General features: G+C 62.2%; 1 protein-coding gene across 1 annotated transcript; it reads left to right on the plus strand.

Moving 5' to 3' along the window:
• Positions 1-2,555: 2,555 nt before the first annotated feature.
• On the plus strand, positions 2,556-11,844 carry MTSS1L (metastasis suppressor 1-like). The gene is made up of 15 exons (XM_010585205.1): positions 2,556-2,610; positions 3,493-3,769; positions 3,876-3,949; positions 5,862-5,946; positions 6,116-6,207; positions 6,297-6,371; positions 6,652-6,660; positions 7,123-7,280; positions 7,374-7,481; positions 7,568-7,665; positions 8,162-8,372; positions 9,239-9,313; positions 9,640-9,816; positions 9,914-10,079; positions 10,997-11,844. Exons 1-15 carry the CDS (start codon positions 2,556-2,558, stop codon positions 11,767-11,769), a joined length of 2,433 nt encoding a protein of 810 aa, XP_010583507.1. The 3' UTR covers positions 11,770-11,844.
• The last annotated feature ends 727 nt before the right edge of the window (positions 11,845-12,571 follow it).

Below are 12,571 nucleotides of genomic sequence, written 5' to 3' on the forward strand. Positions count from 1 at the left end.
CTGTCGTGACAGCGCTCCCCCCGCTCCCCCACCCCCACCCCATCCCGGGCAGCCCCCGCTTCGCCGTTCCGGACCCCGCCGCGGGTTACCGGGGCTCTGCTGTCCGGCCCCGAGATGGGTATCGCGGCCCCGTGTCGGGTATCGGAGCCCCACATCAAGCCCCGCGTCCGGTGGCGGGGCCCCACATCGGGTGTCGGAGCCTGGCACTGGGTGCCGGCCCCCCCCCCATCAATCCCGTATCGGGGTCCTGCGTTGGGCATCGGACCCCCCCGTGCTGGGGATCGCAGCCCCGCATCAGCCCTATATCCGTCACCAGGTATCAGAGCCCCATGCTGGGGCTCACAGCCCCATATCAAGCCCGTGTCCACCATCGGCTGTCAGAGCCCCACATCGGGCATCGGGGCCCCGCTTCGGGAGGCAGAGCCTGGCACTGGGTGCCGGAACCCCACATCAACCCTCTGTTGGGCATCAGGGCCCTGCGTTGGGCATCGGACTCCCCATGCTGGGGATTGCAACCCCATATCAGCCCCGTATCCATCCCTGGGTACCGGAGCCCCAGGTCAGGTACTGGAGCCCCACGTTGGGTATCACAGACCAGGCATTGCTGCCCCACGTCAGGTACCGCTGGCCTCACATCTGGCATCGCTGCCTGTTTTGGGCATAGCGTTGCCCCCGCCACCCTCCACTCCCCAGCTTGGATTTCTGCCGGACCTGCTGGGGTTTGCACCAATGGAACAAAAAGGTCCCCCGGCTCCTCAATCCCATTTCCCAACCCAGGGAGGGGACATCGCCTCCACCCTCCCTGGGAGCAGGATGGGGCCGTGTTTAAAAAAAAAAAAAAAAGCCTTTTTTTTTGTTTGTTTTCATTTCAAAAAAAATAAATAAAAAATGCTGGGGGGCATTTTTATCTGGGGGCTGAGCGGGGAGGAGGGGACCAGCCGGGTTTCTTCATCTTGGGGGGCCGAAATTCCCACTGCCAGCGCCGGTGTTGGGGTTTAGCCCCAGTCGTTTTTGGAAGGCAAAAGCTCTCTTCCTCCTCCTCCTCCTCCTTCTCCTCCTCCTCCTCCTCCTCTTCCTCTCTTCTTGCGGCAGCCCAGTCCAGACAATGCTGTCATTGCCAAAGCAGGGGAGGGGGGGGGTAAAAAAAAAAATAAAAGCCTTGCTGAGAAGGAGATTAACCCCTTCGAGGGGTGGTGGTGGCTCTGCAGGGTTGGACTCTGGCTCGGGGCTGGGAGAAAAGCCCTTGAGGGAAAAAAAATCCCTGCTCTCTCCAGGCACCAGCCCCAGGGCGGTGGGGGCCAGGACTGGTGGGGAAGAGTGCCGGGGTGATCAGCCCGCCCAGATACCTTCACCTCAGCCACCCCCTCCTGGCAACCCTGCTGAGCCCCACGCCCACAGGGTGGAGGTGGGGGCAGCCCGTGCCTCAGTTTCCCCATTCCCCCCACTGGGGCTGCAGAAGGGATGAGGCAGTCCGGAGCCATCACGGCCACACAGCAACGTGCCCAGCCCCATCGGGACGTGGTTGGGCCAGGAGCCCCTCACCGTGGTGTCCCGCGCCTGCGTGCCCCAGGAAGCTGGGCTGGATTCATTTTCATGGCATTCGTAGGTAGGAAAGATGAGAAAAAAAAAATAAAGAAGAAGAAAAAAGCCCCACCACGCTTGGCTTGTACCCTCCACAGCCCCGGCCCAGCGCCGGTGGCCCCTAAGGATGCATCGTCCTCGTCCCTGTCCCCATTTCCCAGCCATGTGGGTGTCCTGGCGTGGGTGCTGGGGGACCAGGAAAAATAACCCCCTGCCCAAAGAGCTGATGGCATTCAACGGCAGCAATGTGCTTAGGGTCCAGCAGCCAGGATGCGGGGGCAAAGGGACCTTATTTTGGTGGCGGGTGGCTTTTCGGCACCCCTCGGCCTGTGTTGGGGAGGACTTGGGCAGCAAAGCCTGGTGGCAGTCCCCGAGCCAGCGGCATCCCCAAGCCAGCTTCATTCCTGTTGCCTCTCTTCCAGCATGCTTGGCGTCCCTGGGTGACCTTGGCATGTCCTTGTCCCCATTCTCCTCATCCTCATCTTCTTCCTGCCCAGTACCATGGGGGGCTGGGGGCATCACGACCTGCCCCCTCGTTTGGGGGGATCCTCCACTCGCCCTAGCTGAGGTGGCCAGGTGAAGGTGGCTCTGGGATGGTGGTCCTGCCCTCCAGCGATGGCAGTCCCTGGCGACTCGTGGCCCTGAGCCATGGCACTGCCACAAGTGGCACATGAAGTGGCATCCTCAAACCCCTTCCTTGCTGGCTCATGGGGAACTTGGGGCTTTCATGGTCCCCAAAAAAGAACCCTGGGCTGGTCCCGTGCCCCCTCAGTGCAAACTCTGTCCCCAGAGGTGCCACCAAGCTGGGCTCACAGGGATGTGCAGTGACCCACGTCCTGCAAAGCCGGCTCCGGTGCCCATGTCCCAGCCTGGTGGCCACCCTAGGGGAATCTGCAAGCCCCCAGCACTGCCATCAGATGACGGCACCAGGATGGCCTCACCAGGATGACAGCACCAGGACTGGCCTCGCCAGGATGGCAGCACCAGCATGGCATCACCAGGATGGTGGCACTAGGACTGGCCTCACTGGTATGGCTTTGCTGGGATGGTGGCACTGGGAGCAGCCTTGCTGGGATGGCACCAGGATGGCCTCACCGGGATCGTGGCACCTGGATAGCCTCACCAGCATGGTGGCACTGGGACTGGCTGTGCCAGGCTGGCACTGGGATGGCCTCACCAAGATGGCACCAGGATTAACCTCACCAGGACAACACTGACTGGCCTTGCTTGGATGGTGGCACTGGGATGGCCTCACCATATGGATTTGCTGGGATGGCACCAGGACTGGCCTTCGTGGGATGGCACTGGAGCCAGCATTACTGGGACTGGCCTCGCTGGGACGGCACCAGGATGGTCTTACTGGGACTGGCATCTCCAAGACACCGCTGGGACTGGTCTTGCCAGGACTGGCCTCAATGGGACGGTGGCACAGGGACAGCCCTGGGATGGCCTCACCTCCAGGGCACTGGGACTGGTCTTGCTGGGATAGCCTCAATGGGATGGCATCAGGATGGCCTGGCCAGGATAGCACTGGGGTGGCCTCACCAGGATGGCACTGGGGTGCACCCCCAGCACCTGTGACCTGTCCTTGTCCCCACACAACTGCTCCATTCAGGGCTGGGGGGACCCCAGACCTTTCCTCCTGCCCCATCAGTCCTCGTGGGCTCAGAGGAGCCGGGAACTGGGGCTACCCACTGTGGGGCTGGAGCCCTCCATGATGGTGGTTTTGGCCATTGCTGCTTTGGGGGAGGCCAGAGGCGCTGGGGTGCTCTGCTCTGCTGCTGGCCAGGGTCTCAAAGTTTGCCTGTGCACCAGCTCCCTTCCTCCCCTCAAATTTCCAAAGCCTTAAGCTGCCTTGACCCCTTTGAGGAAGAGATCACCCAAAATCCCAAGGTCTCCCTGGTCTATGAGGTTGCGTGGCCAGACTGGAAAGGGAAAAACCCAGGAGGGCAAAAGGGTTGTGCTCAGCCTTTATTAGCCACCAGAGAAGCCACACCCAGCCAGGCACGGCCACCGAGCTGCCCCATCTCTCCGCAGTGGTGAAGGGGGGATTTGCCCTGCCTGGGGAGGGGGTGCAGGGGGGGGTGAGGGGCTCCGGCTCTCACTGTCCCCTTCCCTCCTTGCAGAGCTCCTACCCCATCTGGGAGGATTTCAACTCGAAGGCCACCAAGCTGCACTCCCAGCTCAGGTGAGTGGCCGGGGGAGGGACACGGGGGACACCCCCTCCCCCACCACGGGCAAATCTCGGGGTGCCCAGCACCTGCTGAGCTCCCCCCTCGCTCTCTCCGCCCCAGGACCACGGTGCTGGCCGCAGTCGCCTTCCTGGATGCCTTCCAGAAAGTGGCCGACATGGCTACCAACACCCGAGGTAGGGTCCTCCCCACCCAGGGATGGGTGTCCCCAGTTTGGCCAGGCAGGGGGATGGGTGGCGAGTGTCCCCCTGTGGGCTGGGTGGGCTTCAAGCAGCAGCTTCACCATCCATGGAGACATGTTCAACCTGTCCCCACCCTGAGATGGAGCATCCCCTGGGAAGCAGGGTTGGAAAGATGGGGTGCAGCTGAGGCTGGGGAGCGGGTGTGGTGGGCACCTCGCCGGCATCTTCTGGTGGGGCTGGTTTGCTTGCGGGGAGATTCGGGGTGGCGCAGCCTCGCGCCGTGGTCCCCCGCACCCATCTCTGCCCCCCTGGGATGCACCCAGATCTGGGGCTGTGCCGCTCTCCCGGTGCCCCTTGTCCCCTGCACCCACCTGGGAGGTGCCTGGGGGGGGTCTTGGCTGCGTCAGGGGGCTCTGGGGAAGGGGGATTAGATGGAGGGAGATGCAGGAGCCCACGCTCAACTGCTTCGGGGACAAACCCTAACCCACCGGGGAGGTGACGTGAAGAGCTGAGGCTGCAGGTGGGGCACCCTACTGCGCTGCTATGGGGTGGGGGGGCCAGACCCCCGGACCCTCTCCAGGTGCCCAGTGGTGGCAAGGAGCCACTTCCCACCGCTTGGTTTCTGCCAAGCAGATGGTCCCGGGCTGGTTTGCAGACTGGCGGCATCCAGGCCATCTGGAGCTGCACGGGGAGGAGGAGGAGGAGGAGGAGGCGAAGGAGGCAGCAGCTTGAGCTGGGATCAGCTTTGCCTCCAAACCCGCTGGCCCACTGCACCAGGGAGATTAGGGGCTCCCCCAGCAACACTCCAGCCCAGGCACCAAAAGCGAGGAGGGGGGGACACAGTGGGGGGTGCTGGGGACAGCTGGTGACCAGCACCACGGGAGTTGACATCATGGGGGGCCACCCTGTAGTGCTGTGCCAGGTGGTGGCATCTCGGGGATACCACTGGATGTCCCTGCTTTTTGGGGGGGGGGGGGGAAGGCAGAGCAGTGGCATGGGGAAACTGAGGCAAGGCACTCGGTGGGGGCCGGCTGGCAGCCTCACACCAGGCATGTGAGCGCACAGGGGAATCGGATTAGGAACAGCAGGAGCCAGGATAAGAGCATTAGGAGCGGGATTAGGAGAATACCCCAGCAGAGGAGAAGGCCCTCCACACACGGGCTCCCCTGTTTCTGCAGCACTGGGGTGCTGTGGCGGTGCCCAAAACTCCTGCAAAGGGTGGGAGGTGTCTCTGGAGGCTTTTTTGGGAGAGAAAGGCAGAATATCACTCCCTAGCCTGCGCTCAGGGATTTCGGATTGCTGCTTTTCCTGAGATTTGCCAGCAGCACTGCCACCATGTGGCCATCCTTAGGCTTCAGAGTTAACAGCAGGTTCACCAGAAAGGGACGCTCCAGCTTTCCATTGCTGGCAACTATCTCCCCAGGGAGCTCTCACTCCCTTTTTATACACTCGGGATCGTGCTTGGAGGTGAGGGTCGCAGCCGGCTGCCTGGCATGGAGCTGGGGAGGGAAGCAGGTCCTGGAGCTGTTTGCTCCCGGCCGGCTGGTTCCTCTGTGCGTGCCTGGCTGGCTGCACAATACCTCGCCCCCCACTTCCCTGGCCCCACTCCAGTGCTGGATTTGAGACAAACTGGGAAAAAAGCGGGAGCAGGTTTTCATTTCGAAGCCATGGGAAGGGATATTTAGTGCTTTATTTATTAGTTAGTGGATGCTGATTTATTTATTAAGTGGATTTATCAGGGGAAAAAGTGAGCTACCTCTGACCCAAAGTGTTCCCAAAGCCCAAGGCATCCCAGCACTGGTTGTCCCCGCTGTGAGCCAGCCTGGTCCCAGTATACAAACTGGGCTGGGACTAGTGTGGGGGTGTCCCCTGCCCCTCATTAGCAGTGTTTTGCTCCCCCCCCCAGGTGCCACGAGGGACATCGGCTCCGCGCTGACCCGCATGTGCATGCGGCACCGCAGCATCGAGGCCAAGCTCCGGCAGTTCACCAAGTAAGCATCCCCAGGGCATCGGTGACATGAGTTGGCTGGGCTCAGCCCTCCCTCTCTCTCTGAAGAAGGAGATGCTGGATGTTGGCTGGGCCCAGGGTGGAGGGCACAGCTCCCCCCACCCCAGCTCCAGCTCTCTCCCACACTCTCTGCCTCTCTCTCCCTGCTCCAGCGCCCTCATGGAGAGCCTGATAAACCCTTTGCAGGACAGGATTGAGGACTGGAAGAAAACTGCCAACCAGCTGGACAAGGACCATGCAAAAGGTACGGCTGGGCCGAGCTGGATCTGTCCTGGGGGAGCTGTGCCCGTCAGCAGGGGGGGGTGTCCTCTGACAGCACTTCTGTGCCCCCAGAGTACAAGCGAGCCCGCCACGAGATCAAGAAAAAATCCTCCGACACCCTCAAGCTCCAGAAAAAGGCTCGCAAAGGTGAGGGGGGGTCTCCTGGGGGGGGGGTACCCCCACCAGTCCCTCCATGGCACCCCCGGCCGGGACGGGCATCCCAGATGTGACACCCTGGCTGCCAACCAGGGTGGGGGTGGGCACCAACGGGGTCCCACTGCCCCCCCACACACACAGAAAGGGGAGTGCCAGCATGGCCTGGGGGGGGTGGCGGGGAGGCAGGGGCGCGTGTCCCGGCCCTCGGCCTCTTTTCACACGTTTTCTCTGTCTCCTTCTCTCTTCCCTCCCCTCCACATCCTTCCTGTAGAGCTGCTTGGTAAGTGAACCGCTGCCCCCCCTCCACACCCCTCCCGGCCCCCTCTCTGCTTCCTTGTCTGCTTCGCTCCTGCCTGGTCTCCCTGGGGCTGCCTCAGTCCGTCCATCTGTCCGTCCATCTGTCCGCTCCCTGTGCCCCCTCCCCCCCCCTGCTTTTAGCTTAGTTTAGCAGTGTCACCCCAGCGGGTCCTCTGGTCCCAAGTGCCAAGGATGAGGACGGGGTGGCAAAGAAGCCCTCCCTCCCCGGGGCTGCCGTGGGGTGAGGGTGCTCCCGGACACTCCTGGGATACCAGCACGGAGAGGGGGGGAACCCGTAGTACCCTCTGGGATGTGAGGATGGGGTGATGTCTCCCAGCCGGAGCCAGAGGGTGGCCTTGGTTTGGCCACGGGACCCCCAGCATATTGCGGGGGGCAGGGAGAGGTGTCGGAGGAACCCGGTGCTGATGGTGCCCCCATCTTGCAGGGAAGGGGGACCTGCAACCCCAGCTGGACAATGCGCTGCAGGATGTCAACGACATGTACCTGCTGCTGGAGGAGACAGAGAAGCAGGCAGTCCGCAAAGCCCTCATCGAGGAGCGGGGTCGTTTCTGCACCTTCATCACCTTCCTGCAGCCCGTGGTGGTGAGCGCCGGGGGGGCTGGGAGGGGGTTGCGGCAGCGGGGGAGGTTGCTGCCGCCTGATGGGTGCTGATGCTCCCCCTTTTCTTGGCCGCAGAACGGGGAGCTCACCATGCTGGGAGAGATCACCCACCTGCAGGGCATCATCGAGGACCTGGTGGTGCTCACCGCTGAGCCCCACAAATTGCCCCCCGCCAGCGAGCAGGTCAGCGGGGGGGGGGGGGGGAAAAAAGGGGGGGAAGGGGGGGGGGGGGGCACGGTTGGGGGGCCTAAACCCCATCCTTCCTGCAGGTGATCAAGGACCTGAAGGGTTCTGACTACAGCTGGTCCTACCAGACCCCCCCATCCTCGCCCAGCAGCTCCAGCTCCCGCAAGTCCAGCATGTGCAGGTATGGTGAGGTGGGCTCCCTGCCTAATGCTGCCTGGAAATCCAGACCCCTTCATTAACCCCAGGGGGCTAATGATGCTTACGGCCCTTGGGGATGCTCACAAGGTGCACATCAAGGCCAGCTGATCCCCAGTAATGTGGAGGAACTGGTCTTGGTGCGCTGGGATGGGTGCGGGGTCGGGGCTGGTAGACCTATGGGGCAGGACGGGTGCCTGGCACGTCCTCTGGGTTTTGGGGACGATGTGAGCTGTGCAGGGGGGGTCTGGGGGCAAACATGTCACCTTTGCCATGTTGCTCAGCCTGTCCCCTGCCACTGGGGGAACCCAGAAGGGAAATGGACAGTGTGCCTCAGTTTCCCCAGGTTGGGGTGTGGGGTAGGGTGCTGGGCTTGCTGCCTGGGGACCCCGCCACCTCCGAACCTCTATCTTAAAGTCTCTTTTCCTTCCTTTGTCCTCCCCTCCGGCGTGTCCCCATCCCCCCCCCCGGCACCCCCCCAGCAGCGTTAGCAGTGCCAAGGGTGGCATGGCGTGGCCCGGCGGGGCTCAGACCTGCTCACCCAGTTCCACCTATCGCTACCGCAGCCTGGCGCAGCCCCCCGCCGCCACCACCCGCCTCTCCAGCGTCTCCTCCCACGACTCCGGCTTCATCTCTCAGGACGCTACTTACTCCAAACCGCCTTCCCCCATGCCCTCGGACATCACCAGCCAGGTACGGAGGGGGTCAGTGCTGCCGCTGCCCCCCCCCGTGCCTCAGTTTTCCCTTCTGTAGAATGGGTGGGTGCTGTTGGGCGCAACACAAGGGTCCAGTGCGGATGTGATGGGACCCACCCCCACGCGTGTTTCCAGCTGCACTGGCATCATAGGAGATAAATAATGGAAATATTGGGGGATGCCAGCCCTGCTTGGGGCCACCATGGGCCATGGTGCAGAGAAACCTCATCTGTGACCCCCCCCAGGGATGAGGCACAGGTATCCCCTTCCTGTGCCAGGGGAACAGAGTATTTCCCAATCAATCCAGCCCCGCAACACCCAGTTTGTACCAGTCCCCCAGCAGGTAGCACAGAGCAAAGCTTCCCCTTCGCCCTGCATCCTCCCTGGTGTCAAGGATGCTCTAGAGGCCCCCCCGGCACCCCCCCAGAGCTGCCGATCCCTTGTGCTGGCTGCGCCCCCGGGCTGCCTGGCACTGCCAGCACCGGGTTGGTGTGCCCACACTAACCTGGCATTGCCAACCTGGCGCTGCTCACGGTGATGAGAGTGCCCAGGGATCCCAACGCCGTGGCTGCGGGGACCATCCCCGCTCCCCAAAATGACTGTTGGCTCTGCGGAGCTTGGGCTGAGCAGGGGGAAGGGTTGGGGCTGAGCATCCCAGCTTCACCCAGCCGGCACCTCCCCAGCTCTGTGCTCCCTGCTGCGGGCTCGCATCCTGCTTGCCTTCTCGCATCTGCTGCCTTGGGCTGGGGACCCGGGTGGGCTGGGGCAGCTGGGGATGCTGCTCTACCCCGGGGTCATGGCTGTGCTTGCTAACCGCCTCTTCTCTCCCCCTCCGGCTCACGGCTTGGCCTCCTGGCACAGCAGAAGTCCTCCAGCTCGGCATCCTCGGAGGCCTCCGAAACCTGCCAGTCGGTTAGCGAGTGCAGCTCCCCCACCTCGGTTAGTTCTTGCTCCGCTGCCAGGGCACGGGCAGGTGGCGGAAAGGTGAAGCCTTCAGCAGCAGCACCCTCCTCTTCCTCTCCTCCCCTCCTCGGTGCTGTCCCCCATCCCACCAGGGTTGCATTTCACACGTGGGTCCCCCCACACCTCGTGGGGTTCAGCCCCCCCGATCCCCCCATCCCGCCCCTCCCATGGGGCAGAGCATCCCAGACAGCACCCGCGGCTCGGGGTGGGGGGACACTGGCGCGTGCCCCCTCCTTCCCTGCCCTGCTTTCAGCTCCTGGTCCCAGTGTCCCCGGTGTCACCCCATGCCTTGCCCATTGCAGGACTGGTCCAAGGCCAGCCCCTACGACCAGCCAGTGGTCCCCACCTTGCAGCGGCGCAAGGACCGTGTGGAGCACCTGCGGGAAGCCGAGATGGGTTCGCCTGCCAGTGGGTACTCGGGCATCGGCGGCGAGGATGCTCCCAGGCCCCGAATGTCACCGGCTACGATTGCCGCCAAGGTACTGGCTCCGACCGGGCGACCACAGAGGTGGTGGGCTTTTGAGGGGCTCCCAAGAGAGGAACCAGGGTGCTGACAGTGCCCTCTTGCCCCCGCAGCATGGGGAGGAGGTGTCCCCCGCTGCCAGTGACCTGGCCATGGTCTTGACCCGGGGGCTCAGCCTGGAGCACCAGAAGAGCAGCCGGGACTCACTGCAGTACTCCAGCGGCTACAGCACGCAGACCACCACCCCCTCCTGCTCCGAGGACACCATCCCTTCCCAAGGTACCTGCCCCATGGCGGTGAGGGGCACCTGGCCCCACCCGAAATGGCACCTGGAGAGGGGAAGGGGACAACAGAGGCTTTGGTGGTCCCGGGACACGTCTGTGTTGCACTGGGTGTCGGTAGCATCGGGTTGTGGTCGCATCACATGGGGGCTGGTGGGGTGAAGATTTAATGATTGTGTGCGTTGGGGGTTTGGCATGCGGCACAAGCATCGTGCCATGTGGCAACCATGAGGTTTCCTGGTTAGTTGGGTGTTAGTTGGGTCTTGACGGCTACAGTTGTGCCTGGCAGTGCAATAACAGGTAGCACCACGTGAGCTGTGGTTGGTGATGGTTTGTGGTGACGTGGTTGTGCACAGCAGTTGGGTACAGGTGGAAACGGTGGGTCATGGCAGCAGAGGTGGCGGTTGGAGATCGAGTAACCAGGGGTACAGTCGTGTTTTGCTGTGATCGTGTTGGCTGAGCTGGTTGTGAGCACATGATGGTGGAGTTTGGCTGTGATCACACTGTGATGGTGGTGGTTGGGGTCATTGCGATGGCAATGGTTGGGTTTGACTATGACCATGTGGTAGTGATGGTTGAGGCCAGTTGTGATAGTCATGGCTGGGGCTGGTTGTGATCATGTTGTGATGGTGACAGTTGGGTTTGGTTGTGATCTTAATGTGATGGTTGGGGTGATTGTGGTTGCCTTCTGATGGTGATGGTTGGGCTTGATGGTGAGCATGGTGTGCCAGCAGTGGTTGGGGCCAGTTGGGATTATGTTGCAATGGTGGCGATTGAGTTTGCTTGTGGTCGTGCTGCAACGGCGTTGGTTCAGGCTGGCTGGGATTGCATTGTGAAGGTAGTGGCTGGGCTTGGCAGTGCCAGCTGGGCCGCCTACCACCCACCCAGCCACGCTGACTGCCGCCCCCTCCCCAGGCTCTGACTACGACTGCTACTCGGTGAATGGCGACGTGGAGTGTGACCCCCAGAGCGACTTCGACAAGTCCTCCACCATCCCACGCAACAGCAACATTGCCCAGAACTACCGGCGGATGATCCAGACCAAGCGTCCTGCCTCCACTGCCGGGCTGCCCACCGGCACCAACCTACCAGCCGGCACCACCCCAGGGGTGGCCACCATCCGCCGCACGCCCTCCACCAAGCCCTCGGTCCGCCGTACTCTCTCCAACGCTGGCCCCATCCCCATCCGACCCCCCATCGTCCCCGTGAAGACCCCCACAGTGCCCGACTCCCCTGGCTACGCTGGCCCCACACGGGTGGGGAGCGAAGAGTGCGTCTTCTACGCTGACGATGCCTCGCCGAACCCTCTGGATTTTGCCAAAGCTTCGCCCAAGCGGCTGAGCCTTCCCAACACCGCCTGGGGCGGCGGTGCCATGGAGATCTCCGTCTACCCTGGGGCCGGCCAGCACCTCTCCGCTGAGGAAGAGGAGGACCAACAGTTGGCAGCAAACCGGCACAGCTTGGTAGAGAAGATCGGTGAGCTGGTGGCTGGTGCCCACGCCCTGGGGGAAGGCCAGTTCCCCTTCCCCACCGCCCTCGTGGGGTCTGGCCCCAGTGAGGAGACCCCTGCACCCCCTCCGGCAGCCTCCATGGACCCCCCGGCCGAAGACATGCTGGTGGCCATCCGGCGCGGGGTGCGCCTGCGCAGGACCGTCACCAACGACAGGTCGGCCCCGCGGATATCGTGATGACACCCTGGCCAGCGGGGACGCGCCCGCCGTAGCCGACGGACCCCCCGGGGCCACCCACTGCGCCTCCCTGGGAGCCCCCCCACCCACCGGCACCCGCTGCCCCTGCCCCTCCCTCGCTGCCCCCCGCTTTCTGCTCCTCTGTCTCCCACTCCCCTCCCGGCCCTTTCCTTTCCTTACGCCTTTCCTTCACTTGTTCTCTCTTTTTCTCCTCTTTTTTTGTTTTCTCTTTTCTTTTTCTTTTCTTTTTCCTTTTTTCTCCTTTTCTCTTTTTCTCCTTTTCTCTTATTCTTCTCTTATTTTTCTTATTCTTTTCTTATTTGTCTTTTTTCTTCTCCTTTTCCTCATTTTTTCTCCTCCTTTTTCTTTTTTCTTCTCTTCTTTTCCTCTTCCTTTTCCGCTTTTTCTTCTATTTTCTTCTATTCTTTTCCTCTTTCTTCTCTGTTTCTTCTCTTTTTCTAGTCTTTTCCTTCTCTTTTCTGTCTCTTCTTTTTCCTCTTCTTTTCCTCTTCCTTTCCTCTTTTTTCTCCTTTCCTTTTTTCCCTTTTTTCTCTCTTCTCCTTTCTTTCTGTTTTCCTTTTTCCCCTCTCTCTTTTTCTCTTATCTCTGGTTTCTCTTTTCCCTCCCCCTCTCCCCCTCCAGGCACAGGTGGGTGTCCCCAGCCCCAGCAGAAGGGGACGGTGCCAGCGGGGACCACAGCAGGAGCAGCACTAGGAGTGGGGGGCCCTGTCCCCGTCCCCCGCCCCAGGTGCCTGCTTGGGGTCATCATGGCTCAGCCCCATTTTGGGGGTCAGAAGCAGCA

Source organism: Haliaeetus leucocephalus, unplaced genomic scaffold (genome assembly GCF_000737465.1).
Source record: "Haliaeetus leucocephalus isolate CR32 unplaced genomic scaffold, Haliaeetus_leucocephalus-4.0 Scaffold92, whole genome shotgun sequence".
Taxonomy (NCBI): Eukaryota; Metazoa; Chordata; class Aves; order Accipitriformes; family Accipitridae; genus Haliaeetus; species Haliaeetus leucocephalus.

What these genes read in the sequence shown, in the direction of transcription:
- MTSS1L (XM_010585205.1), top strand. Translation starts at nt 2,556, where the DNA reads ATGGCAGCACCAGCATGGCATCACCAGGATGGTGGCACTAGGACTGGC. An exon ending in CACTAGGACTGGCCTCACTG is followed by an intron (nt 2,611 to 3,492) that starts GTATGGCTTTGC and finishes CTGGTCTATGAG; the next exon opens with GTTGCGTGGCCAGACTGGAA. An exon ending in TGCCCCCCGCCAGCGAGCAG is followed by an intron (nt 7,482 to 7,567) that starts GTCAGCGGGGGG and finishes TCCTTCCTGCAG; the next exon opens with GTGATCAAGGACCTGAAGGG.